This window comes from Mesoplodon densirostris, chromosome 1 (genome assembly GCF_025265405.1).
Source record: "Mesoplodon densirostris isolate mMesDen1 chromosome 1, mMesDen1 primary haplotype, whole genome shotgun sequence".
Lineage (NCBI taxonomy): Eukaryota > Metazoa > Chordata > Mammalia > Artiodactyla > Ziphiidae > Mesoplodon > Mesoplodon densirostris.
Genome location: NC_082661.1, coordinates 73,408,981 through 73,436,536, shown reverse-complemented (window position 1 = coordinate 73,436,536; position 27,556 = coordinate 73,408,981). Strand labels below are relative to the sequence as shown.

General features: G+C 39.8%; 1 protein-coding gene and 1 non-coding gene across 2 annotated transcripts in view; both read right to left on the bottom strand.

Annotated features, from left to right (window-relative positions):
- The window catches only part of NPNT (nephronectin), a 74,930-nt gene extending 47,595 nt beyond the window's left edge, over positions 1-27,335 (bottom strand). Inside the window, exons 1-3 of the mRNA XM_060088344.1 lie at positions 27,265-27,335; positions 24,987-25,087; positions 9,759-9,809 (exon numbers count right to left, since the gene is read on the bottom strand). Of these exons, the coding sequence (XP_059944327.1) occupies positions 9,759-9,809; positions 24,987-25,087; positions 27,265-27,335 (223 nt within the window). The remainder of the gene's footprint in view (positions 1-9,758; positions 9,810-24,986; positions 25,088-27,264) is intronic.
- TRNAK-UUU (transfer RNA lysine (anticodon UUU)) lies at positions 17,031-17,103 on the bottom strand. The gene has a single exon. It is a non-coding gene; the product is annotated as a tRNA-Lys (tRNA).
- Positions 27,336-27,556: the final 221 nt, after the last annotated feature.

Sequence of the window (27,556 nt, the reverse complement as noted above, 5' to 3'; positions counted from 1 at the left end):
TGGGCCACATTTGGCCCACTGGCCACTAGCATCCACATATGGTTTAGCAGCTCAAGAAATAAAATTCAGGTGAGGATCACAGGTAGTCAGTTAATGACAGATTATTTTCCCCCCAAAATCAGATGCTGGAATTAAGGTCAAATGGGCAAATCACACTCAAAATTCACTCTCTAACATTCCTGCAACATGATCTCCAAAGTGCCCTTAAAATAACCCCTAAGTCATTACTTTAACTAGAAAAAGAAACATGTCTCAACTGGCAAAGCAAACATAGCTCTTTAATGTCACATGTTCCAAGCCTCTTCTGTTTGACTGCAATCTAAGACTTTACTCTTAAAAATTCATCCTAACTGATGTAACTGGGGTTCTGAGAGTTGGACAATGTTTTCTGACACTGAGTTGGACAATGTTATCAAATAAGTCGGGGGAAAATTAAACTCCCACATCAGTTCTATATAATATTTCTTATGTAATCTAATCACACTTGGGAGTCAAGTGCCAACATTTGTAAAAAAAATAAGGACATGTTGAGTTGCCCAAGCAGGTGGTGGCTCTGGAAAGTGACAAGGGAAAAGCCAACTTAACCTCAGGTGTTGTTGTAACTTGAAAATGATTCTTTTTTCTTTTTTTTTAAAATTTCTTTTTATTTTTGGTTGTGTTGGGCTTGTGGTCTTTCTCTAGCTGTGGTGAGCGGAGGCTACTTTCTGTTGTGGTGTGTGGGCTCTAGGCGCGCGGGCTTCAGTAGTTGTGGCACACAGGCTCAGTAATTGTGGCTCGTGGGCTCTAGAGCTCAGGCTCAGTAGTTGTGGCGCATGGGCTTAGTTGCTCCGTGGTGTGTGGGATCTTCCTGGACCAGGGCTCGAACCCGTGTCCCCTGCATTGGCAGGCGGATTCTTAACCACTGCGCCACCAGGGGAGCCCGAAAATGATTTTCTTAATGTAAATAAGATTGTCTTTCAAATCCTAAGAATCATTTGTAATTTTTGCAATCTACATCATGTTGCTATTCAGACATGGAACACTAAAAGCAGAAAAAGAGAACCTTGTCCTCCAGAGTCTGTAATTTAGAAACAGGTGACATAAAGTGTGCAAGTTGGCCTTGGGAGAGAAAGAGTAGCTGAAAGAGGCATTAAACAAGTCATTGCTATATTGCTGTATTAACGGGACCTGGAAGGAATGGAGGCAGAATTTTTATAGGGCTCCACTGGAAAGGACCTCGAGCTTCCCTATATCATAGGTATAACAAATCCAGAGGGAAGAATCCTACAGATTCCAAGACCTCCAGAGGAAAACAACCCTCCAGCCTTCCTAATATCCTGTATTCTAGTGTTGAATATCCTATTTTCAAGTCTAACTTCCCTCTGTAGTAAAAACTGAAATAAAAGGGCCTCTGATTGCTACCACTATAAAATACTATCTGTTAAACGATCTCATGAATACAGAATGCAAAACCACTTTATATGACTGATTAAATTTACCCTCACAGTATCCATATAAGGCAGAAGAGAGACAGACATTATCCTCAGTTTACCAGCAGACAAGCAAAAGCACAGAAAGTTAAGTGACTTGCCCGATTTCAGTAAAAATTTCTTATCCCAGTTCCATGGAGAATCTGCTAATACTTCTGGTAGTCAGAAAAAGGCCAGAAACCCATCTTTTTGAGTGGATTTGGAGGAGAGTGAGATTATAGTAATATTAAACAGGAAAGGATGAGAGGGATAGAGAATATCAAAGGTAATTAAAGGCATAAAGGTATTTAGGTTACATTTCTAGGAAGGAAAAGTCGCAGTTAAGAATAAAATCTGTAAGTTAAGAAAATTAAAGTAACCCTGCCAGAATGTTTCAACATAAAATAATCGCTTTGCTCTACTGCTTGTTTTGTGCAGAACCCAGATTTTGAATCATTAATGAAGTATAGAATTGTTATCTCTTCTGATGTATTACTACAACTATGATTTTTTTTGTTCTCATATTTTAAGTAACATTATTTTTATTAAGAATTTAAACTAATCATAAACTACAGTCAAATATTAAGAATTTAAACTAATCACAAACTACAGTCAAATATTAATCAACCAATTGATTAATAATTTAGAGTATGAAGTTAAAATAAATAAGGATTTCTTCTCTATATAATGTTATATCCCAAGAGCTGTCTGGCTACCTTATTTTATTTTTTTCTTTGGGAAAATCCAATTCAAATTTCTCAAGTACCTATTTAATCTCTATTTAACTTTTTTTTTCTTTTTTTTTTTTTTTTTGCGGTACGCGGGCCTCTCACTGCTGTGGCTTCTCCCGCCGCGGAGCACAGGCTCCGGACACACAGGCTCAGCGGCCACGACTCACGGGCCCAGCCGCTCCGCGGCATGTGGGATCCTCCCGGACCGGGGCACGAACCCGCGTCCCCCGCATCGGCAGGAGGACTCTCAACCACTGCACCACCAGGGAAACCCTCTATTTAACTTTTAATTTCTGAACTAGACCAAAGAAAATAAGTGCCTGCATCTGCATCTTTGAATCTCAAGCTAACTTTTATTTACCATAATTAAGCAATACCCATTTCCACTTAAGAAATCTTCTAAAAAGTATTGTCATTTTTGGTTTACTTGAAATTTTAACTTTTCTTTCTGTTTTCATTGTGGTAGAAGAGTGGAATTTAGATTAATGCCAAATGAGACTTTAAGAACACATCAGAAACTGTTATTACTTATCAGGAAGTGTGAAGTATATTTTTGTTTTTGTTTTTTTAAGTAGGGTAACAGTAGCAATGAGCAGACATAACACCCAAATCTTTGTTTCTTTTTTTTTCAAGACTTTTTTTTTGACCTGGACCATTTTTAAAGTCTTCATTGAATTTGTTACAATATTGGCTCTGTTCTTTATGTTTTGGTTTTTTGGCCACAAGGCATGTGGGATCCCAGCTCCCCGACCAGGGATCGAACCCAGACCCCCGCATTGGAAAGCGAAGTCTCAACCACTGGACCACTGGGGAAGTCTCCAGATCTTTGTTTCTAAATACCGACCCACAGTAAAAGGAATCAGGGCTGGGGCAGAGAGGCTGAAATATTTTGCTGTGACAAAAAGCAAGGACATATTGCAAGAATGATGGAAACAAGTGAAAAGGACACAGGAGCTGCTTGGAGGTGTTCCCATTGGCCAAATCTGGGATAATTTGAGTACCAAGAAGAATAAGAATAGTAATTGATAACAATTGAATAATAAAAGAATCCACAGGTCCAAAGTGATTCTAAAAAAGAAGAGAACAGAGCTCCTCTTTACAGAATGCCAGTGAACACACAGAAAGAATGACAGAATCTGAAAAAAACAACTTTATAACCACCATTAAATAATTTGAGCAAAAATTATCCAAAAGTTTGTTGGGGAACAGGATATTCAAACAGTTTCAATGTATCACCCCATAAATCACTTACTAATTACAAAGAGAAGAAGGTGCCTTTCAGTGGAAAAATCTGGTAGTCAGAACCTTAATCTAGTGATCAAACTTAGCACCACCAGTAACAGAACAAACTGACATTTTGTGCAATGGGAATGTTATAATATATGATCACCTAGTAATATTCTTGCAAAAAAGGTTTAACTAGTATCTAATGAGGAAACCTTAGACAAATATAGATTGTGCAATATTCTACCAAGCAGCTGACCTGGACTCTTGAAAAATGTTATTGTCAAGAAGGAAAAAAAAAAGTAGATCTAGAACTCTTCTAAATTAAAGAAGACCAAAGAGGAATGTCAACTAAATGAAATATATAATCCTTGATTGGACCTGGATCAGAAAAAAACCATAAAAATCATTTGGAGATAATCTGGGAAATCTAATTATGGACTGTTTATTACATAATATTATTGTACCTATGCTAAACTTCTTAAGTGTGATAATGGTATGCATGCTGAAGTATATAGGTACAAAGAGCTATTATGTCTGTAAGTTACTTTCCAATGGCTCACTAATATGTGTATATGTGTGTGTATAAATATATATATATAGAGAGAGAGAGAAGAGTGTGCATACATGCAAATATGTAATATGCTAACAAATGTACATGAAGAGTGTATGGCTATTTACTGTTGCTATACTTTCAATTCCTCTGTGGATTTGAAATTTTCAAACACAAAAATGGGAAAAAAATTTATAAACATGAGTAGATAATATGTATACTTTGACAGATATTTCTTAACATGTGAGCTGTTGTTCACTTAGTGCACTATAGAGAAGAGGGTAAGGCACACATGCTGGAGTTAGACTGCTGGGTCCCAGCTCTACCACTTGGGAAATGAATGACCCATGCAGATTACCCAGCTTCTCTCTGATCTAAAATGAAGATCATAGGTTGAACCAGAGGAAGTTGTCCGCACTGCCATTTTTTACTTACAAAATAGTAAAGCAACATGGTGCATATAGAATTTACCCATAGGTTTATTGGGATGATTAAATGAGAAAATCCAAATAAAGTACTTAGAACAGTACCCATCTCATAGTAAGAGCTCAATAAAATGTTATCTATAATGAGAATTATAAGAATGACAAAGAGGAATAGCTACAGTGTCTAAGAAACTGTATTAAGAACTGGGGGTTTCACCATGCCACTCTCCCCCTTATACTCACTGAGTCATCACTCTGTTTACTTATCATTACACTTATCATACCGGTTCAAACTCTCAGTATGGCATTCAACCCCACATTTCATAATTTGACTCCTGTCTGTCCCACCAGTCTCATCTCCAATCATATCAACAGACCAACTGATGGCAGTTCTCAGGAAGTAACATACTCTAATACTTGCATGCTTTTACATGGAATGTCATTCTTCCCCTTGTCTGATGGACTAACATCTAGACAGGCTGCAATACCCAGCTTAAACAGTATTTGCTTTTGCCCCTCCTTTGAGTTTGGAGCCCTCCTCAGTGCTCTCCTAAACCTCTGTGCATACCTCTGCCATAAATTTTATACACATATATTTATATATACACATATATCATGCTTTAGTATCACAGTTATTCTTATCCTGCTCCCCCACTAGCTTTGAGCTCTTTAAGTACACAGTACCTGCTCTGAAGTCTCATACAGTCTCCTGACAAAGACAGACATGACAGGTGTACAAGGTGTTAAAAGAATATAGAAGAATTTCCCTGCAGACAGGAGGGAGTAGGAAAAATGTCAGAAAAGGCGGCAGGAAGAAATGTGAACTGAATCTTAAAGGATGAGTAGAAATTCACCATGTGGCTGGGTGAAGGGCCTTATTCAGAACAAGCAGCATAAGCAAAGCCAGAGAGGCATTAAGCAGCAGAGGGTCTGGCAATGCGAGGGCAGTCCACTGCGATTGTGTCCACATTGCAAAAAATAGTCCTTTTTAAAATAAGGCAATCATCAGCCTGAAGACTCTCGTACTCAGGGAATCAGTATTCTATCCATAATGGCGAACAATAATGGATTATAAACAGTAGATGACACAATCAGATTACACTTTATGTGTTTTCAAGCATGTAATTTGATTTCTTTTAAGAAGCTTCATCAAGAGTTAAGATCTCTAGGGCTGCCCTGGTGGCGCGGTGGTTGAGAGTCCGCCTGCCCATGCAGGGGACACAGATTTGTGCCCCGGTCCGGGAAGATCCCACGTGCCGCGCAGCGGCTGGGCCCGTGAGCCATGGCCGCTGAGCCTGCGCGTCCGCAGCCCGTGCTCCGCAATGGGAGAGGCCACAGCGGTGAGAGGCCCACGTACCGCAAAAAAAAAAAAAAAAAAGAGTTAAGATCTCTAATATGTAATAAGGTCATAAGATAGGCAGACAAATTAAATATATCTATTTTCCCAGTAAACAGTCTTTCCTAAAACTACAATCTGCTTATTAAGATTACAGCATGTTCACACCTTTTAGGCCTTTTATATAGAAGCACCTGATCGTTATACCTTCAAAGTACTGACTGAGCTAGACTAGGCACTGCAGAAGCTAAAGATGTATAAGACACAGTCCCCAGCTTCATGGAACTAACAGCCTAGCAGAACAAATGATATAGATCCACAAGTAACCACAACGCAGGGCAGGATGAGATAGGCTCCGTGCCAGTGTTAATAACTAAATGTAGAGAAAGAAGAGACTTCCTGCCACAAAAATCAGGAAGAAAGAAAGGAGAAGGTGGCATCTGAGCCAGGTCTGGAGGCAGGGCTGATTCTCAGTATGTTCCACTAAGAAAGAATATAAATTTCAAACATAAGTACAGTCATTCATTCCTAACAATGATTTACTTTTAGTTGAATATTTACTTTTAGGAGTGATAGTGATGGGAAACAGAAAAAGCCAACCAAAAGGGGAAAAAAGATAGAATGTCTATAGAGTGTGATGTTTTTCAGCCTTTGATATAAACAAATGTTGAATTACTCATTTCTTTCGGCTGGAGGCCAAAATGGTAAACTGGAAAGAAAGTTTTTCAAGAATTGAAAACTCTCAGAGAACATTTCAGCCGACAGGCAATATAGTATTTTACCTCTCCCACATTCTTCTGATACTGTGTAACATTGATCCTCTATGGAGGGAGTTGTGAGGATCATTAATGTTGACTGAAGGTGATGGAGGGGAAGGAAGGTTTGGGTAGGACAGGGGTGGAGAGATCATCAAATCACAGCCTGTGCCCCTCTCACATCGCGCCCCTGAGCTCCAGGCCCTGGAATCCAACCACGTATCACGTCTCTCTACTTCAAAGTCTCATAAGCACTTCACACATATCACATCCAACACTGAAGTCTTCATCTGCACTTTCTCCCATGTTCTCTAGCTCACCAAATCACACACCAGAAACGCAGGCATCATCCTGGAGTCCAGCTTCCTTACAACCATCCTCACCACCACCAGCCACCATTTTCCTGAATGTGAATCAATGGGAGCCAGTTACTGAACTAAGCGTTTTGCATTTTCTCGTTTGATCCTCATAAAAACCCCGTAAGGTAGGGCTCTTATCTATATTTTACCAAAAAAGAAGCTATTGCTCAGAAAGGTTAGGTAAGTTTCTCAAAAATACAGGTCTGGTAGCAGCCAAGTCTGTCTACGAAGCCTGCACTCCCCAGCACTGTCCTAAAGCATGCCTCCCCATCCCTTCTTTTTTGTATCTTTCAATCCCTATTCTTCCCTCTGTTCCCACCAATACTGCTTAAAACTCAATTTCTCACCAGGTTTACTGTAACAGCCTCTAGTCCCGAGCCTCAAAAGGCTAGCTCTTAATTGCCAATCAGCAAAATGTTCAGAAATTGGCCCCAGAACCCCAAATGCCTACAGATCCTTGGCATCTGCCTGAAGCAGTGAGCCCTATGATAAAAAGGAGTACATGCTTCTCCAAATGAGGCAACGCTAAGCAACTCCAGCCCACCAATTCCTTGCAGCAATGCAGAGCTACTGATTTATCAACAAAGCCTGATACCCATTTTTCCTCGGAAACACTGGTGACCATTTCGAAAAATGTTAACACTCTCTGTGTGCAAAATCAAATTCACCTGTATGCTAGATCTGACCCATTGGCACCAGCTTATAACTTATGAAACATAAATCTGATTATGTTATTCCCCTGCTTAAAATCTGTACAATGTCCCTCTGCAACTTTGGGATAAACCCTACTCTATTTAAGATGACATCAAAGGCCTTCCATGAGTCAGCCCATTCCTACCTCTCCCACAGCATCTCTCATCAGATATCCTTCAAACACATACTCCAATGTCAAATGAAGGTTCTTACATTTCCTGGAATGTGCCTCTCACTCTGGCTTCTGAAGTTTCAGTGCATTTTTCTGTCTGGCCAGGGTGCCCTTTACTTGACTTACTTATCCCTCAGGATTTAGCTAGGCCACCAGTCCATCACTCTTGGGTGGGGATACTGCCCACTGAGACGTGCTCTCACAAGATCCTATCTCAAAACACACCTCTCATCCAATATTGTCTTCATCTGTGGGCCTTCAACATTGACAGGGAATGACATAAATGCCTGTGGCTTCATCTTACTAATGTATCTGCAGTGGCTGGCACAGGATCAGACAGGTAATCGCCCTTAGTTATGTAGCTATTGAATGAATGAATCAACTGAACACTACTGAGTCTGTGAAATCTTCCTTGATCCTCTCCAGCAGGAAGTAATTCTTCCTCTAAACAGCCTCAACTCTTTATCCTAAACTCTTGCCTACTTTAGAATCCTGGAAGGAATAAGAGACAACCATCTTACCAAATCAGCTCCTCCCAAGCAAGAGTCCATGTTTTACTAATCTCTGTATCTCTGCCAGCCCCTAACTTAGCTCCTTGCCTCTAGTAAACTCTCAAATGTGTGTCAAATAAATGACTAAGTAACTCTACATGTAATTCTACAATTCAATTCTTGATCCTTCCAGTTCCTTTTCCTTGGGTTAGGTAACCAAAACCCTACTTCACTCTGACATTTGTGAATGGATGTTATTAAAGAAGTGGAAAAGGAATGGTTCAAAAGCACAGATGGTCATTCAATGACAATTTTTATTTTAGAAATGAATAATCTGAGAAATATTCTACTACTTCCAATGGATTTTTCCAAATGATGGGCATGGTAAACAAAATGTATTTTAAAACATGCTATACCATGGATGCCACCATGGACCCTAGTAAAAATAAAACACTGTTTCAAAGTTCATTTGCATTTTTTATATTGATCATACAATAATAATAGCAAACATTTATCAAGAACTGTTCTGCATGAGGCATTCTCCTTATGGCCAGCAACAATCTTGCAAATAGGTTTAAAGATTAGGAAACTGTGGCTCAGAAGATTTAAATAAAATATCTAGTATGTCATAGTTGGTGAGTCACAGGAACAGGTCCTGAACCCACATCTGTTGGTGACAAAGCCCACAATATACTCTTTGTTTGTTATGACCTCCTTAACCTCTGCCATAGCTCTGCTAGTTAATACTATAGCTGATAGTAAATATAAGATACATATGCTTTGGTTTTTTAAGTGTCCCTGAACAGAGAAATTTCTTAACTTTTATTTCTAGAACTATCAATTTTGTTCCCAAGTGATTTTATTAAAATCTCCCCTTAAAAACATTTTCTCTGACATGTCACAGTATCTTCCATCTATCAGTTTAAAGTACATTGTCTTCTTGGCCCCAACTCCATTAAATAGAATTTCACATATTTCACCAAAAATTTTCACAAAAGTATCACAAGGGTGATTTGTTAGGTAACACTGTTCACCTCCAAAAATATTTAAAACAAGAAACACTTTACTCACCAAAACAATAGCATGAATACTACGAGGTGCTATTATAACATCTTACATATCTTATACAATAAAAATATTTCTCATTTCTTACCTGATTCTTTCCATGGAGAATTAATGAATATGAGATACATTCCCTCAGGTTAATGATAGGATGGTGTTAGTAATTTCATTTGGTGGACTTTTTTTTTTTTTTTTTTTTTGCTTCTTTAAGTATTAAAAACATAAACTGTCCTTTAGGTTAGAATGGAGGTCAATTTATTAGATTCATAAAACAGGAGAAAGGAATTATAAACTGAAAGGGAAAAGTTTAATGTAATAACTGAAATAAAATTATGAACAGAAGAAGCACATCTCTAAGGAATATAGTTCCCCCCCCACCAAAAGCAACTCAAAAACACAACTAGTGTTAAGTTTTATTAATAACTTTGTAAAGTTATTATTTAGAAGTACTGTATGTCTTTTAAGACATAGATTAGCCAAAATTATTTCAAAAAATATGTTCATCTAACCTTTGAGCTGGCACCTTATCCTGGCTATTCTCTGCCTTAAGACGTAGAAAGCTGCAAAACAAATGTCCAAAAAAAGAAATTCCAGATCTTTTCTCTGTAAGGAGGCTGGACTTGGGTATTTATCAACTTGTTACATTCCCGGAGACTTACACATATGCAACTTTCAGTGCTTTTCTGAAACAAACAAAAAAATCTAGGACATGTTCAAAATAGTAATATTTTAGTCACCATTTTGTCATTAAACAACATTTTGTAACAAAAATATTAACCAATAATTGAAGTGTGCTATTCTTTCATAGTTCAAATTCTAAATTAAAGTATTTCAGACCTTTTGTGACACTGTACCTTCCAATCCAATTTTTCATTTTCAGAATATTAATTTTTGGTTCCAAGAGACAGTATCCTTTTATTTAAATGAGTGTTGGACAAAATATCTGAAAAAAATTAAAACTTTTGATAAATTAGTAACCAAGCCTGGTAGTTTTTAAATTGATATATCTTTACTTACCTGTTTCTTACATACTGTGTGTTCCCTTTTCTCTCCAACTTTGCGGAGGAAATATTAAGGTTTTTTTTCTTTCCTTCCACAGCATTTTCTTCTTGCATGGCTGCTGTGGTTGTCAACAGCAACAAGAATTAGTGTGAAAGCTCAGCCATTTCACTTGAAGATACATAAATTACCCATTTTAATGAAAGTAAATGGAAGAAACTTGAAACACTACTAGTAATGGTCAGCGTTTGACCAACCTAGAGATCCTAGAGGTAAGGGAAGAGATGATTGTATGACTTCTCTTTTGGATTAATGTCTTTCCTCTTTAAAGCATAAAATATGCTTTAAAGAGGAAAGACTTTAACTTTCCATTTGTGTGTTTGTGTAATTTAAAATTAGGTAAATGGAGTCTTCTTTTAGGTAATATTAGAAGAAAAAAATTCTAAGTCCAATTTGATTCAATTAAAGTAATAATCTAACTATCGATCCAGAATGATTGCTCTGTACTTTTAAAGGTACACATCACATTTGCTTGTTAGAGGTTTTTTGTGTGTTGGTTAGGTTTATAAGTTTAAAAGAACTCACCATATCTTGATGTTGATACATTTCTTTAAAAAAAGTAATGAAATATATCAGGCACAATCTAAGCAAAAAGCTGAAAATAAATCAAAGTATAAATTGCAAATTATATTCTGGATGACATATTAAAGAAAACTGTTATGACTATGGTTATGTATGAGAAGGGAAAAATATAAAAGGATACCGTTTCTTTAATACTCTTTAAATGCCAATTTTGAAAAATCTAATTTATCAAGAAAAAATATTAAATGATTTTAAACAAAGGTAAAACAAGCCAATAAAGAATAGCAAACATCATTGTTTTCTAAGTAGTTATATTAGTACCAAGCATCCAACAGTTCTGTATAGTTTATTTTTGTTCATAATATCTTAAGTTGGGTCACATTTCTCTTACTTAACTTAAATCAGCCTTGACACACATAGATTTAGCAAGTTTTATGTTATCAGTATGTATAGCCATTAAGTAAGACTTCTTTGCATGAAATTTTAGCCAATGCCCCATATTCTAAAATTTGCATTTTAAAACTATACAAAACTGCATTTTAAATCAAAGCAATTTTAAACATGGAGAAGATTATTTCCAGAAAGTTTCTGGAATCTATTCTCTATTGACACGTAAGGAAATTTTCATAGGCAACCATCACCACGGTTTTTGTGAAAGCTGCCAAAAATAAATGCCCTACATGTATTGTTTTGTTGTATAAACCCCACTAAAAAGCACTAAAATAGGATTCATTAGTAGCACATAATATAGAAAAATCTGTCCCATTTTTTCCTGATAACCTGCTTCCCGACAGCCACTGTGAAGAGCTACAGTGGTTAACACATGCAATCTCGCCAGCAAAGCCACCCGGTGAGAATTCACAACTGTAGAACTCTCTCCTGCGACTTGTCCCAGACCACTGCTTCAGTTCACCTGAGGGCTCTCAGTGACACTACACTCTACTGAGGGGTCTCAGTGATTATCAAGCATGGTTAAAGATCATAAGCACCCTAATGATTTTATAAAATTGTGACTAATATAAACCAGAGAAACTGAACTATTCGGGGATGACTTTTCTTGCCTGCTAAACACAGGTTACAGATTTGGAGTCCATCCTGGGCTTTGGACAGAGTTAGGGAAAATGAGGGATAAGAAACCCAAAGGAACTGAGCCTCCTTATTAGCCAAAGGTATCCCTATCTTCTGGCATATCATCAGACAGTTTCTTAAGCATGATACAGGCACCTCTTTCCAGGTGATAAATGCCAGGTACATAGATGAAAGGGAATGGTCCTCCCTGACACTGTACTTCTACCTTCTAACCCTAATCTCTAGCTAGAAAAAAAGTAACTCTAAGATGTTCTCCATACCCCAACCCTAAATTTCACATATTTCTCATTGTCAAAAAAGTTAATATTAGCCTGGCAAACTCTATTAATAGACAGCTCTCCAACTCTGCATGTTTATAACACCAACATCCAGGACAACAGATCCCACGCCCACGAATAGCATTTTGAGTAAGAATTTGGATGACCCCAACTTTCAGTCTACTGCTTTATAGGCATTAAAGCTATAGCATTCATCAGACCTCAACACAAGATTAGAGAACAGAACATTTAACAAATCTACAAATCATTTCTTCATAATTTTATATTTTCTCCCCCAATTTACCTGTTTCAAAAAAGCACAATTCTGCCTTAATTAGGAAATAAACTATACAGGGGAATATCCTAATTTTTGGCCATACATAGACACCAAGATGCAATGAACCTTTTAATTCATCAGTAAAAACTCAATTGAGTTTTGATTTAAAAACTCAATCCAAGGGAGAAAAGAAATTGAAAACACCATTATCTATATGAAACACCACGAAATATTTATGTTATCAGATGAGCTTGGGACAATTTACCCAGTAGAAACTATTGCCACAATAAGTTATATAATATAAAATCAACTCTAAACATCCATGTACATTAAAAAAAACCACACTTAAGCATGAGCTGTAATTTGTGTTTTTCTATTATTTGCTATTTGTTGGTCTGAAAGCATTTGGCAGATAGTTACCAAGTACCTACAAAATCTTAACATTAAAATAAAATAGGAGGTAACAAAGGCTTTAGAAAAATATTTTGGGTGGCAGGAAGCTTATGTTCGGAAAATCTATCCAAGGAGTTAGTCTCTGTGCTAAACACACACCTTTGACCATTTAGGGATTTTTCATAGAAACTGAGTTTGAAAACTCTGATCTATAAAAACAAGGCTAGAGATTTTTGAAAAACAACACTGTTTTTGGCAAACTAAGCATAAATCCAGAAATGTCTAATAGTTTCTTCTTCTGTGTACATTAGCACAAATTTAAACTGTGATGACATAGTTCCTAAAAGTTCAGAATAAGTCAGTAATATTTACAAAAGACAACCTTAACCTTGTGATCTGATGATGTTATAATAGGAAAACAATGTCAGTTTTGGAGAATTTACATCATTAATCTACAGGACCATTAAAGAGGTACTAACTAAATGAAGTGTTCAGTTTTAAAATTTATTTGATTCTAGACTATCCTCATGCAAATCATCTACAGTAAATTCTTAGTCTCAGGTTGGCTTTCCCCAGCATCTAACACCTACCAAAGCTGTCTCCAGCCTTTGGTTAATTATATGGCAGAAAATGAGGGCTTCTAATTAAATATAATTAGGAGAAAAACTGTTTCTTCTACAAAATCAACTACTATATTATAAAGCTACGAAACCAATTTGATTATTCATATCTCTTTTTCCTTCTATCAGATGTAAGAATAACAAGTTGACTTAACAGTGTTTCATCAGGCTAAGTTAAAACTAAAATTCTTGAGACTATCTATGAAAGAATATGTAATAACACATGGATATCTACACTATTTTACCATACATAATAATACATTATCACATCTAGGCTCTAACGTACTCTTTTATGCTGGCTTTATTAGGAATTTTATTAGTATTTATATTATGACTATAATTATCTCAACTAGGCATCAGTAGTAATTATGTGATGAAATTGGAAAATGAAGCTTTAGTGCATTAAAATGCACTAAATATAATTCAAAATGCACAAATATAAATTTCTTTATATTTGATATTACTTAACTGAACTCTATACCTTGTAACACACTGATGATTTTTAAGTAACTAGATACATATTTTGAAACCAATTTTCTCTGGTAGATGCCCAGGGATGCACTGTCAATCACATTAGGCCTATGCTACAGTATCTTTCTATGGTCAGTGATTGATATCACTTTGAAATTTTTTCAAGCGAAATTATCTTGGCTACATTCTATTATACCTGAGAACTGATCATTTATTTATTCCCACAAAGAAATGTAAGCTCTTGGCCCTGGCAATGTAAACTCCTTGGCTCCCCTCCAGGTTGATATAGGGTGACAATTCTTGGACAGGTTAGATTCTTGGTTGGTGCTGATCTCTGGGGAAAGGCATTCAAAGTCCCTTTCTCTGCTTCTCCCAAGGAGATGGGGCACTTACTGGATTGGGGCCCTCTCCAGACACATCATGTTGAGCCTTTTTCTTTTTTTTTTTTCTTTTCTTGAGAGAGAGATTCTCCTAGGGCATATGTATCCCAGAGTTTCAGGTTCCATTGCCAATGGAGTTTCAGGAGTGCATGAGGATTAATCTTTCCTCATACCCCAGTGAAAACAAGTTAAGTTTGTGTCTGGACAGTGACATGAGACTCTGCTTTGAGTCTATTCAGGCCCCAGTGGCTTATTTAAAGCAGCCCTCCATGAGATCCAGATGAACTAGAATAAAAACTAAAGGTCATTTGGGCTCCTTTGCACACCTATAACAATCGGGAGCTTTGGGGAAATGAGCACTGGTCAAAGATTTTGTTGTTCCTGGGCTCACTGGCCCTTATTCCAGGTAACAGCATAAGTAGGATAAATGATGCCTGGAAGCAATGTTTGTGCCTCACCTCTTACCCCAAGTTATAATTTGCATGAAAATGAGTAAGTACATACAAAATGGTAATGACTTTTTTTTTTTTTTTTTTTTTTTGCGGTACGCGGGCCTCTCACTGTTGTGGCCTCTCCCGTTGCGGAGCACAGGCTCCAGACGCGCAGGCTCAGCGGCCATGGCTCACGGGCCCAGCCGCTCCGCGGCATATGGGATCCTCTCAGACTGGGGCACGAACCCCTATCCCCTGCATCGGCAGGCGGACTCTCAACCACTGCACCACCAGGGAGGCCCGGTAATGACTTTTTATACTGATATTCAATGAATACAAAAATAATAACTCATACAAAATTGATACAAAAAATTCTCCCATTGATTTCTTTGCAGAGCCTCCTAATACTGGATCCTAGGAGACACCTATCTGTATTCCATTCCCAATGCCTCTGGGTACCAATTCCATCAACTGCTGACTGATTTTTAAAATACATGGGCTGAAAAAAAAAGAAAAGAAAAAATATATGGACTAGCTTTTAATTAATATTACAGCAAACTTGACATTGTTAGAGATCCTAACTTGAAACTGTCTTTTGTCTAACCCAGAATTGTCCACCCAAAGCCCTATACTATACAGTTCACCCATCACTGATAGATATTCTGGGCTGAATCAAGCTGAGTCATCAGAAAGCTAACTATGTATAACGTTTCTTAAGCTACTTGTAAAATAGTTTTCTATGAACTGCAGTTCTAGAGTAAGGGTCTCTTCTTAGGTTGGAGGCTCTTCTATGGAACAGCTTTACAAAACCACCACTTGCTTCATGATAAAAACGTTGCTGTAGCCCCTTCCACTCCATCGTTCAACCCCACTCTCTGAAGACCACATGAAAGTCTTTTTTCAGTACTATATGTGGGAAAAGCCATAATTTCCCCAAATAACTGGCTTGATTTTTCCCTAACAAACAACATGAATTATATAAGCAATGAAACTTCCCTTTTTCCTTTGGCTAGCAGAAACTAAGAGCTAAATTATGGAACATAATTTAAATCCTATGGCTTACATATCTGCACTTATTAACTCGCCTCCCAACATCTTATCTTTTATTCTATCCTTTTTTCTTCCTCTAGCCATTGTTAATTCTATCTTCCTATTTTACTGCATTCATTCCTGGAAGCCACTTCACATCCTTTCCCAAACAAGGTAGGGCATAAAAACATAGAAATAAATCTATTCTATTCGTCTTTTAAGGTATCTTCTAAGGAATCAAAAATAGAAAATGACTGAATGGAAGGCTTCCACTCTGTAATATTATCCATGATTTAATCGCCTTTAAGTTACATATGTTATATAAGACAATTTATAAAACTAAAATGAGAGCTCTTCAACAATTGTACTTACATAAAAATAGGATGACTATCTCTCCCATATCTGTATGTATATAACAGTGACGATGAATGTGTAAAGATATTCACTACAGCATATTTTGTAAAAACAAAATATTGAAAACCACCTAAATGTACATAAATAGGGGATTTTTAATTAATTAATTTAAAATTAATTATGGTACATCCATATTTAAAAGAGATATGATACACCCATATTTAAAAGAATGAGTCGGGGGCTTCCCTGGTGGCGCAGTGGTTGAGAATCCGCCTGCCGATGCAGGGGACACGGGTTCGTGCCCCGGTCCGGGAGAATCCCACATGCCGCGGAGCGGCTGGGCTCGTGAGCCATGGCCGCTGAGCCTGCGCGTCCGGAGCCTGTGCTCCGCAATGGGAGAGGCCACAACAGTGAGAGGCCCGTGTACAGCAAAAAAAAATAAAAAAATAAAAAAATAAAAAAATAAAATAAAAAAAATAAAAGAATGAGTCGGGTTTACATGAATTGATAAGAACTAGCCTCCAAAATGTAATATTACATGAAAAAAGAAGGTACAGACTAGTTTTATTTCATGCCATCATTTTATGAACAAGGAAAATTTTGGAAATGCCTAGAAATCTCTGCAAAGATCAACAGGTAACAGTGGTGGTCTGCTGGAGGCTGGAACTAGGTGTCAGGAAAACAGAGAAGTTAGAAAGACTTACCTTCACTGCCTTCTCTCTCTCTCAATCTGGTTCTTTTAATTTTTAACTTATGCACGCATTTCTTAATTTTTAAAAATAAGATGACTTAAGATATAATTGGAATAAGGATTAGAATAACTAATGGAAATGATATGCCCCTACAGTTCTTTTTTTTTTGCCCCCCTTGGCCACGCCACGTGGCTTGTGGGATCTTAGTTCCCTGACCAGGGATTGAACCCGGGTCCTCGGCAGCAAAAGTGCAGAGTCCTAACCACTGGACCGCCAGGGAAGTCCCACCCTTACAGTTTCAAAGTCACTTTTTAAAAGTATTTTGGTACAATAGTTTAATATTTCCTGAAAATAGTCATGTCATAGCAGGTGTCCCAAAAAACTTTATTCAGGTATCAAAATTCTACATACTCCTCCCTAACAGGTAATGGGTCTAGTGAAAAAGCAAACACTATATACATAGCTGTAAGAATTACGGCTGAACTATAAACATAATAAAAGGTCAACAAATTAAGCAATTCCTAAAAGAATGTATGAGTCTTTCTTATAAGTAAAAAGGAACTCACATCCATAAAGAGTAGACAACTGACAGGCAGGATGCCAGGTGGGGATCCTGGCTAATGGACAACCTCACCCCATCCTCCCAACCAGTTGCCTCTAGTCCAAGATTTAAAAGATGAAAAATGGGGGCAGAGGGACCTTCACTGACTTGTCAGAGGGGTTTTTTGGGAAAAAAGTAGGGATTAGAGCACCCTAGAGTCAAGCAACATATCAGATTCTGGATGTGGAATTGCCAGAGCCTTAAGTCAGCATTGCAATCCAGTCTTTCGTTTACCTGCTTACTACCAAGGAAGAAACCTGATCAAAATTACAACTGTATATGTCATTTGACCACATATAAAAGTTACCTTGAAGGACAATATTTTTTTCAATGTATGTTTAAGGTTGCTTATTTTAGAATTGTGTTAGCAAAAGATTAGAATCAACATAAATGTCCACCAATAAGAAACTGGTTAACAAATTATGGCATAGCCATCCAGTGGAATGCTACACATCCATAAAAAAGTGAGCAGGCTCTTCATGTGCTGATGATAAAGAAAGACTTTCAAGATGCATTTTTAGGAAAAAGAAGATAAAATGGCATATATAACATGCTATATATAAGAATATATATATATATATAAAAGATATATAAGAATTTACCCATAAGTATGTAAAGTATTTCTGAAAGGTATACAAAAACCTGGTAACATTTATTGCTCTAAGGAGGGGTATTTGAGGCGATGAATGCATTTTCTCTTATAAAATAAATAAATATTTTTAAAAGACTGATGGGAAAAATTTTAAAACCTGCACAAAATCGGTGGCAAAGGGGCAAAAGTATCTGTTATGGTGGTGGGGGAGGGGAGGAGTGATGAGGATGAGACCATTATAACCCTTCCCTCGTTCCCTTTCATCTCCCCCGTGATGAAGGCGCAGCCCCTGTGATGAATATCTTCCATTACTCACTGAAGGAAACTGCAGGGAATCACTCAGCATCTCTGGATTCGCTTTAAAAGCATGCAATTGATTCAACTGACTGAAAATGCAGGGAGACGCAAGAGGGAAGAGATATGGGAACATATGTATAACTGATTCACTTTGTTATAAAGCAGAAACTAACACACCATTGTAAAGCAATTATACTCCAATAAAGATGTAAAAAAAAATGAAAATGCATATAACATGAATTCTACAGATGAAAACCACCATTACCATTGCTACAGAAGGGGGTGGGGGAAGCACAACTACATTTTCCAAAGCTTATCAAAAAGTTTCCCAGTAGCAAAGTGCTGTTTCTGGACTGGAAGCAGCTCCTCAGGACCAGGTGTACGTGCATGTGCGCTTTCAGGTAGCATCTCCTTGTGGCAGGTATTTGAGGGCAGACGGAGCAGCTGAAGCCCACTGAAGGGCTTCCCTTGACTTGACCTCACCTCCCAGCCTGAGAAGTGCTAAAATTTTCTAGTCTGTAAAGGTTAAGGCCTGCCCAGATTAATTTATGAGGGGATCTTAGGAAATTAGTAGCTCTCACCAGTATGATATAAAGATCAGTTCTAATGCGGGGAAAGAATGAAGGAACAAGGTAATTTCTGTGAACCTTAACTTTCAAGACGACACATACTCCCAAAACTACCTACAGAAAAAGGTCAAACTTCTTCAACACTGATTCTAGTTTGGAATCTGCATTCCAAGACCACTTGAAGTCACCCAAAGTACATGCTGTTCTTAACCTTTTCATGGAAAGTGGTGGTTGGATAACCTTAATCAAAAAACTGACTTGCTAAGGATCTGGAGATTCAGGTTTAGCACTGAAAGTAGTTATAAGATTGTCCACTGCTTTGCATTTATTCCTACCTCAAAAAATAAAGCATGAGATTTTGCATTCTCACCCCAAAATTAGAGGAGGAAGCTGATAAACATTAAGACAGTAAAGCGTGCTCAGCTCCATTAAGCTGGCCTGGGACCTGCTGGCAATCTTCAACACGGCTCTGAGCAGCACAACCTGCCTTGAGATTCCCAGTTACTCCTGGAGCACGTACAGTTGTATGGATATAAAAAACTGCTTCATCTATAAAATGCTGATTCACGGCCAGTGGAGGTTGCCATAGTTGTTCACTACTAATGGAAAGGCACTCACTAGGAATAGTAGGGGAACACTATGTGTGGCCTTCAAAGTCACTTCCAGGGACTTCCTTGGTGGCGCAGTGGTTAAGAATCCACCTACCAATGCAGGGGACGTGGTTTTGAGCCCTGGTCTGGGAAGATCCCACATGCCACGGAGCAACTAAGCCCGTGTGCCACAACTACTGAGCCTCTGCTCTAGAGCCCACAAGCCACAACTACTGAACCTGAGTGCCACAACTACTGAAGCCTGTGTGCCTAGAGCCCATACTCCGCAACAAAGAGAAACCCTCACAATGAGAAGCCCACGCACTGCAATGAAGAGTATCCCTCGCCCCCTGCAACTAGAGAAAGCCTGTGCACAGCAACGAAGAACCAATGCAGCCCAAAATAAAAAATAAATAAAATAAATTTTTTAAAAAGTCACTTCCAATATTTCTTGTTTACTCTTAACTATTTTAAAGAAAGTACTCAAAATCCAAAAAATCAAAGAAGGGTGTAATCTATATACTTTTGTAACTAGGGACAGGAAATCAATGACCAACATAGGGAACAAAAATTAAGAAATCATGTTCCTTTTAAGAGGCTGATTTCTGAACCCAGATATGAATAAGGAATGAAATATGAAATTTAAATGTTTCACTTACCAAATGAAAATTCTCTGCTTAAACTAATAACCATTTCATTTGAAATACAGAAATAATTCAATGCTTTGTTCATCATTCTTTCTAGTGGTCCACGATCATTAGCCATAACATACATTATCAAGTGAAATTGACAACTCCAAAACAGTTTCAGAATGAATTATTGTTTCTCAGTCCTTAAGTTGCACTAACCTATAAGCTTATCTAGCGCTGATAAAATCCAGAATTTTCTCTTTACATGGCAATTGTACAGTTGTAGCCTTTACTAACTTCAGAGAGGAGGGAGGAGAAAACGAGGTTTAGAACTAATAAAGCAAAGCAAACTCTAGGAGTAGGTTTCACTTCTCACCAAAATCTCCAAAGAAACATAACAAAACACCTGCATTTTGCCTGATCTTAAGGAAAAATGATACAAAACCATCCTAATTTATATAAATTCTTTCAAAAACCACAAATTGCTCAATGACAGCCAAAGAACTCAGGAACTGAACAGTTTTGTTGAAACCTAGAACTAGTTGTATTTTGAGTTTTTCTTCCTACCTTTACAAAGTGCTTTCAACAGAAACACTATTGTTATAGCCACATATAGAGCCAAATGTCCAAGTACACAGAAAGACAACCATATAGAAATGCAATATCTAGATCCTATATACCCTTTTCAATATTAAGGAAGTTCTCAGATGGGGTTTAGAGCTGCAGGGCACCTTAGAAATCCACTTGTAAAATAAGAAAACTGCAGCTGAGAAATGTTAAATAGCTAATCAGGTACAAAAGTCAGGGCTCCACTCAGCTGTCCCAAATTGTTTAGTGCTTTTAGTTAAGAACTGTTTCCACGGAATACATGGCTTTTTAAAATCAGATATACAAACGCTGAGAAACCTTTATTATAGAGATCTCCGCTTGGAGTAGAGAAATTGTTAAAATAATTAAAATGAAATGTGCCATTAACAAGATGGAAAAGTTAAGGAAGTTAAACAGAATAACTACAGAGCAAGAAACAAGTATTTTGTGATAATCTAAGTGATTAAGGTGCTGTGTGCTGTAAATATGGAAGCATCGGTGTGTTACAAACATATTAAGAAATGTTCTGTTTACAATCAAGAGCCATATCAATAGTCAATAAAGGTAAAGCCCAAGACGATTAACTGGAAAACCCGATTTTGAATTCTCAGCATGTAGAGATCTGTTTATAAGAATACAGAAGAATCAAAGGATAGAAAGAAGGTACGGGTATGATCTCTAAAAGAACAATGAAAACATAACCTGCCGATGTCTGGAATAGGTCATGCTTTCCCCAGCGGGGCGGGAATACTGGGTGGCACAGGCGGGAGGCAGAAGGACAGCTCCTGTGCCTGTTTGGGAGGCAGCTCTGGTCCTTCCTTCCTCAGTCCCAGAGGGAAGGGCGGGAAGTCTGGCTGAACACGGCTTTGTGGCTGGACTTGGTGAGGCAGGAGCGAGGCTGGGCAACGCGAGCCCCCTGCCATGTTCGTTGTCCTCTCCCAACAAGTCCATGGAAAGGGGGGCAGCAAGTGATAATGAAATGCAGCATGTTTTGTGTAAATACATATACTCGACTCACACGAATATTGAGTCAATACGTCTCACATATGCTCAACCAAATGGAGATAAACACTCACCCAAGGGTCAGTGCTCTAGGGTGTGAGACCTGACAAACAGTACGATGAGGGTATGGTCTCCCCCAACTTACACATCTTCTAAGGGATAAATTGGGAGCTTCTACATGCAGGTGGGAATAGTTTCTTTTTGCTTTGCTGTGCTGATTTGAAGGAAAATTCCAAAGTGAATCATTCAGAAAAACGAGAACCAGGGCACTTTTGCTAAGGAAGGGGGAATGCTCCTCATGGGAAAAAGAACTCTGAGATTATCTAAAGGTCAGGAAGGCAAAAACATTTTTCACATTAGATTTCCCAGAAGCTGTTTGGAATTTTTATAGGTAATCCATTACCAGATGTAACTGTTAAAGAATAGCAAGGTATTTTCCTTGAATAAATATAGTGACAAAGGTTTTAATTTCACAAAAGTTTTCTTTAAAAACTAATCAGGAGTTTTCCATTTGTCCCCGACAAGCCTCGTTTTTGCTGCTCTTCTTCCTTCCCACTCTGAGGTGACCTCCTCTCCCACATTCCTCTACCTGTTTACAGAAAAACAAAGACAGGGGGATCTCTGAACTGGCAAGATACTTTTGGACCATCTGAGGTTCTGCAAAAATAAAACATAGACAAGGCAGCATCCATCTTTGAACTCATTTTTACAACTCTGCCATCTGTAATATTAAGGGTAAAGATCCATCTGGCCCTTTTTACTTTAAAGGCATTTTGTTTTATTGCAACACAGAACCTTGGAACCATTTTTTTATTTCAGCAGTATAAATGCACAAATGCATATATCATGCCTAAAGAACAAAGAATCTGAGAGCATGGGTATGTCCCATCCCAGAACACTGTGAGTAGCAGTAGTCCTTTACATTTCTTTTATTTCACCAAACACACATAACAGTGTTTACTCTGTGCCAGTAGTTTTACGTGCTTTACAAATCATAACTTACTTAAGCCGTGTTGTGGTCCTAGGAGGTATTGTACTATTTTAGATCCATTTTAGTGATGAGGAAAATGAAGCACAGAGGGATTGAATAACCTGCTCAAGGTCACACAGCTAATAAGAGGTGGAACTAATTTAAACCCAGGCAATCTAGCTCCAGAGTCCACTTTCATTATGCTGCCTCTCAAACTTCCACCAAATCTAAGGTAAACTGTGATTTGTGCAGGATCACCTTACGCATTTATTACCATTTCAGTAACTATCTCATGCCATGTTGTAGCTTCCTCGGATTCAGTAACAGGAAGGAAAAGATAAGTACTATCCAATACTATATTTGACCACTGTGCAGTCTTTTAGAAACAAAATGAAGGTATAGAAAATAATAGAATAGTGTCCCATATCTGCTGGGAAAGCTACTGTGCAGAAAGTGGAATGCTAGGAAATCACTTGGATGTTTAAGTTTTGTAATGCCACTGGACCTTTCAAAGGTCTTTAAACTCATTCAAATTCAGAACTGCCAAGCCAGTGTATATTAGAGAAAATTTAATTCCAAGGTAAAGAGACATAAAACAGCTCCTAGAGGTTCTTTCTGGGGAATTCCGCAGTGGATGAACCTCTAAGAGATAGAGTTTTCTCCGCGGAATTCTTTTAGCACATCTGGCAGAGTGCAAATATACTCCTCCGCGTGCTTCTGCTGACTGCCCTGACACGCTGCCTTCATGGAAGGTGTACTCCGCTGAGCTCAGGGCACTCTGCCAGGCAGCCTTGTCCTGGGTGGGGCTGGCGGCCTGTGCACACCCAAAGCACTGCAACATTTGCTTTGGGAGTGTCCTGAAAATTAAGGCAGTGAAGGAGGAGGAAACTGTCTCCCTTCCTGCAAAGAAACTACTTATTTTTTATTCAGGAGAGATGTGTGTATTGGGTCAAGAGAAGAATCCTCTCTTCACCCTTTGCTTATCAACACCAGATTGCTCTTCAAATTCCACACCTGTGGCCTCCAGCTGTGCAAATACCTCTGGCCCTGTGGCATAAGACTTTATTTCACCAGGTACCATTCTTCTTTTTTGACCATCTTCCCTTAAAAACAACGGGAACAGACCAACCAGTGGGGGCACAGAAACTTTACCTAGTTCTTTTGTTTACTGAAAACTGGAGTTACCACCATCTGCCTTTATAAAAAGCAGTGATGACCCAACTGTGCAAAAAGTCTGGCCCAGTGGCTTGCAGGGAGCAGGTAGACAAACTTTAGTCCCCTTTACCTTTCCATCCCTAACCAGAGAGATCAACCTGGGACTGTCACTCTCCCTCCTTCACAAAGTTAAGGACAGACATCACACACAGTTCTCAAAGATTGAAATAGCTGAGGGAGTGCCTAGCTTTCCAAACTGAAATTTACCTGGTTCCTCATCCTGTCAGCACTTCTCTAAGGCAGGCTCCTCCCTTTCCAGCTCCAGACTTAACTATCCTTCCCTATTTCTCTAAGCCCCTTTCTCATCAGCAGTAAACACTGGGATATATGGCACCCAACTCAGTTCCCACTATCTAACCAGACATGCCAACCTCGTGCTCCAAAGATATCCCAGAAATTTACTTGATAGTTTGTGGATTCTTTTGTTAGGGGGAGTGGGATAAAATTTTAAGATCCAGATAAAATGCTGGGAATGAATTTCTCAAACTTCTGGGATGTGGCTCTGACTTCTACCATTAAAATACCCATTTGTGATCATGTAAAATTAAAAATCAGTGTTCTGATTGGGCACTTATTACATGATGTTGATTACTCATGGAACTTAAAGATGATGGGTTTTTTTTCCAGAGGTATTATTGGAGTATACTGGGTGGTCCACTTAGAAGCCAGTCAATACAATCTCACTTCAAAAAAAAAGGTTTACAAATAGGCCACTTCATACAACAGCCATGGTAAGGAATTTATAAATGCTATAAGGTTCAGAGTTTATTTAGTGTAAATACAGTCTAGCCTCATTATCTTACTCCCACCTCAGAGCCCAGAGCAAAGGAAAGAGTAAGCCTGATGGGAAAACAAGAGCTGGAGGTATGGGGGACAAAAGCTAAAATGAGCATCCTAGGTGGCTCTCTGTGAAAAACAAAACTGGCACCTTCCTACAGGTGGCTCAGGTTGGAAAGTGGCAGAATGAGAGGTCGGGGACTGCAGATTCTGTCAGAACCACACCACCAAGCGTTGCTCAGGAATGAGCCCTCCGACGTGCAGAGCAAAGCCATGACGGACAGTGGACAGCCCGCCCTCAAAGGAAGCTGAAGTCCCAAGGGTGATACTCACGCTGACACTGTCCCCAGGACCGGCGGGCCCAGGCCCAGCAGCAGTCAATCCTCCCACCATAACGACACAGGCCAATGGATGACACTATTTGCCTGGGCCACCTACCAAACAAAAAGATTCGAATTAAATAAAGACACTTTCGAAATTAAAAATAATTTCCTCTTTGTTATTACTTTAGAAAAAAATTTTAATCACACCCAACAACTTTCTATGAACTCCTTCATGCCTGAAGAAATAAAACAATAACACACCTTCAGGGAAATAGTTCTGCCATGATCTAATTTCAAACAGCAGACAAATGCAGATACAACCGCCCAAGAGTAGGGGGGCGGGGTTGGGGGGAAGGGAGGGGAAGATCCTTTCTTCCAAGTAAAGAGCACCAGCTAAAACCAAGAATTCTCAAGGCTGCCACTCATAGGATGGTTTCTTAAGCTTGAAATAAAACAGATTCCTCAAAGGCCCACACCTGTTCCTGAGAGGAAAGTCAGTTTTGACTGATACACCGTAAACTGAAAAGTATTAAGTAAGACATGTCAAAGCAGAAAGAAAAATGTTTTCTGCCTTATATAACAGGTACATGTGGGAAGGACAAGAAAGGGAGGTTTCTCAAAATCAAATGAAACAGAACTCTTTTCCAGATATGACTCTTCTTCAGAAAAAGTTTCCAGAAAAAAATGTACTTGAGAAAGAAGACTAAATAAAACCAAGGAGAGTTTAAAGTGTAGCTAACATCTCAAGTGTCCTTGTGGTTTGAAACTTTCCTGCATCAACGATTCGTGTTACCGTGCTCTCTAATGTAAATAAGGACTAAAGCAAGCACTCGATTTCAGGATAAGATTTACTACCAGATTCCACTTTGACACCTTATTTGGTAAATCTGTTCGTTGTTTAGATTCACGCCTACCTCAATGACATTTCCCCCCTAGAGGATCAATATTTTAATTGTCTGTTTTAGACATCTTTTTAAGGCTGTATGGAAATCTTATGCATAATCATGTGATGTATTTCTTGTTGCAAATATGTGTGCAAGAAACGCACAACAGACACGAATGTGGGCAAATAATTACTTTAATAAAATAAAACAGCCTCTGGCCGCTACCCACGTCTTTTTTAGCTCCCCAATCTTTTCAATTCCCCTTCCTTTCATCTCCCCCTGATGCCCCCAAGCCCAAAGGACAAATAACCACGAACTCTCCATTTCCTCCAACCAGGTGGTAAACCAGCGGCTGCGCTTCTTCTCTTCAGCGCTCCACTGGCTTCCCTCCGTTCCTTCCAGGTACAAGAAAACCAATCAATTGTGGAATTGATTCGTTCCAAGATTGCAGGAAAAACAGGTGCGGCAGTCTTTCCGGCTGCGCGGGGGCGGGAGTGTGGGTGCCGGTCTTTGCCTGAGGGCGACTGCAGGGCGGTGTGACCCAAGTTAAAAACTCTCCTGGCTGGTCCTGCCTGGTTTCGGGGCGAGTCTGGTCTGCAATTGCGCCGAGGTGGGGTAACCGAGCACGACACACACACACACACACACACACACACACACTCACACTCACTCACACACTCGCGGGAACCGATCCGGCGGCGGGGAAGAGGGCTCCGCGCGCAGAGGCGGGAGGAGCGGCTGAGTGACAGCGGAGCGGAGCACAGCCGTGGGCTGTTGGAACCTGTCAGAGCACGCAGCAGTCAGGCTCGCCCTAAGTCTCGGGAGCTGTGTGTGCGTACAGACACACAGACACCAAACAGACACACGCACGCACGCAGAGTTCCCCGCCCCCGCCAAGGAAACCAAGTGGGTAGGCAAACAGGTCCCCCGCCCTGGAAGCCCAGTCGCTTCCTCTCCCCACCCTTTGTGTGAGCGGCCCTGACAGCTCCCAGCCGGGATTTGGCCCCGACCACCTGGAAGTTTCCCCACTGCAGAGCTGTCTAAACCAAGAGCGAGAGTTTCCCAGCCAAGGGATGTCCCGCGCGTCACCTCCTCTGGGGCGGCTAACCCGCGCCCTCAGAACCCAGACGCCCGGCTCGAGCCTCCCCTCTCTCCCAGCCCTCTTTGCCGAGCCGCCGCGCAGCCTCTCCCGGGGAGCCGCGGCCGGGTTCCTGGACGCGCAGGGGGCGCGCCCTCCAGGCCTCGGGCAGCCACTGGTAGAGAGGGCGGCTCGACGGCTCTCCTCCCGCCGACGCTGTGCGGTGGCCCTACTTCTGGAGCGAGAGCAGAGAGGGGGAACCCCAGGGCCCGGTGTGAAATCAGCGCTTCATCAAGCAGGAGAGGGCGCCCCGGGGCCCGACTCACCTCCCGTCGAACTCCGCGGTCGCCTGCAGATAGAGCGAGGACCCGAGCACCAGCGCCAGGAGGAAATCCATGTTGGGCGGCGAGTCCCGCGCGGCGGCTCAGCTGCGCGCGGCGAGCAGGTTGGGGGTGCTGGGCTCGCAGGAGAGGCGCGCTCGGCTCCCCCGAGGAGCTGCGGCAGCCGGGAACCCCTGCGGCCGCCGCGGCTAATGCTGCCACTCTCGGAGGAGAGCGGCGCGGCGCGCAGCCGGAGCAGGTCTGCGCGCGGCGTCCCGAGCCCCCTCCGGCTCCCTCC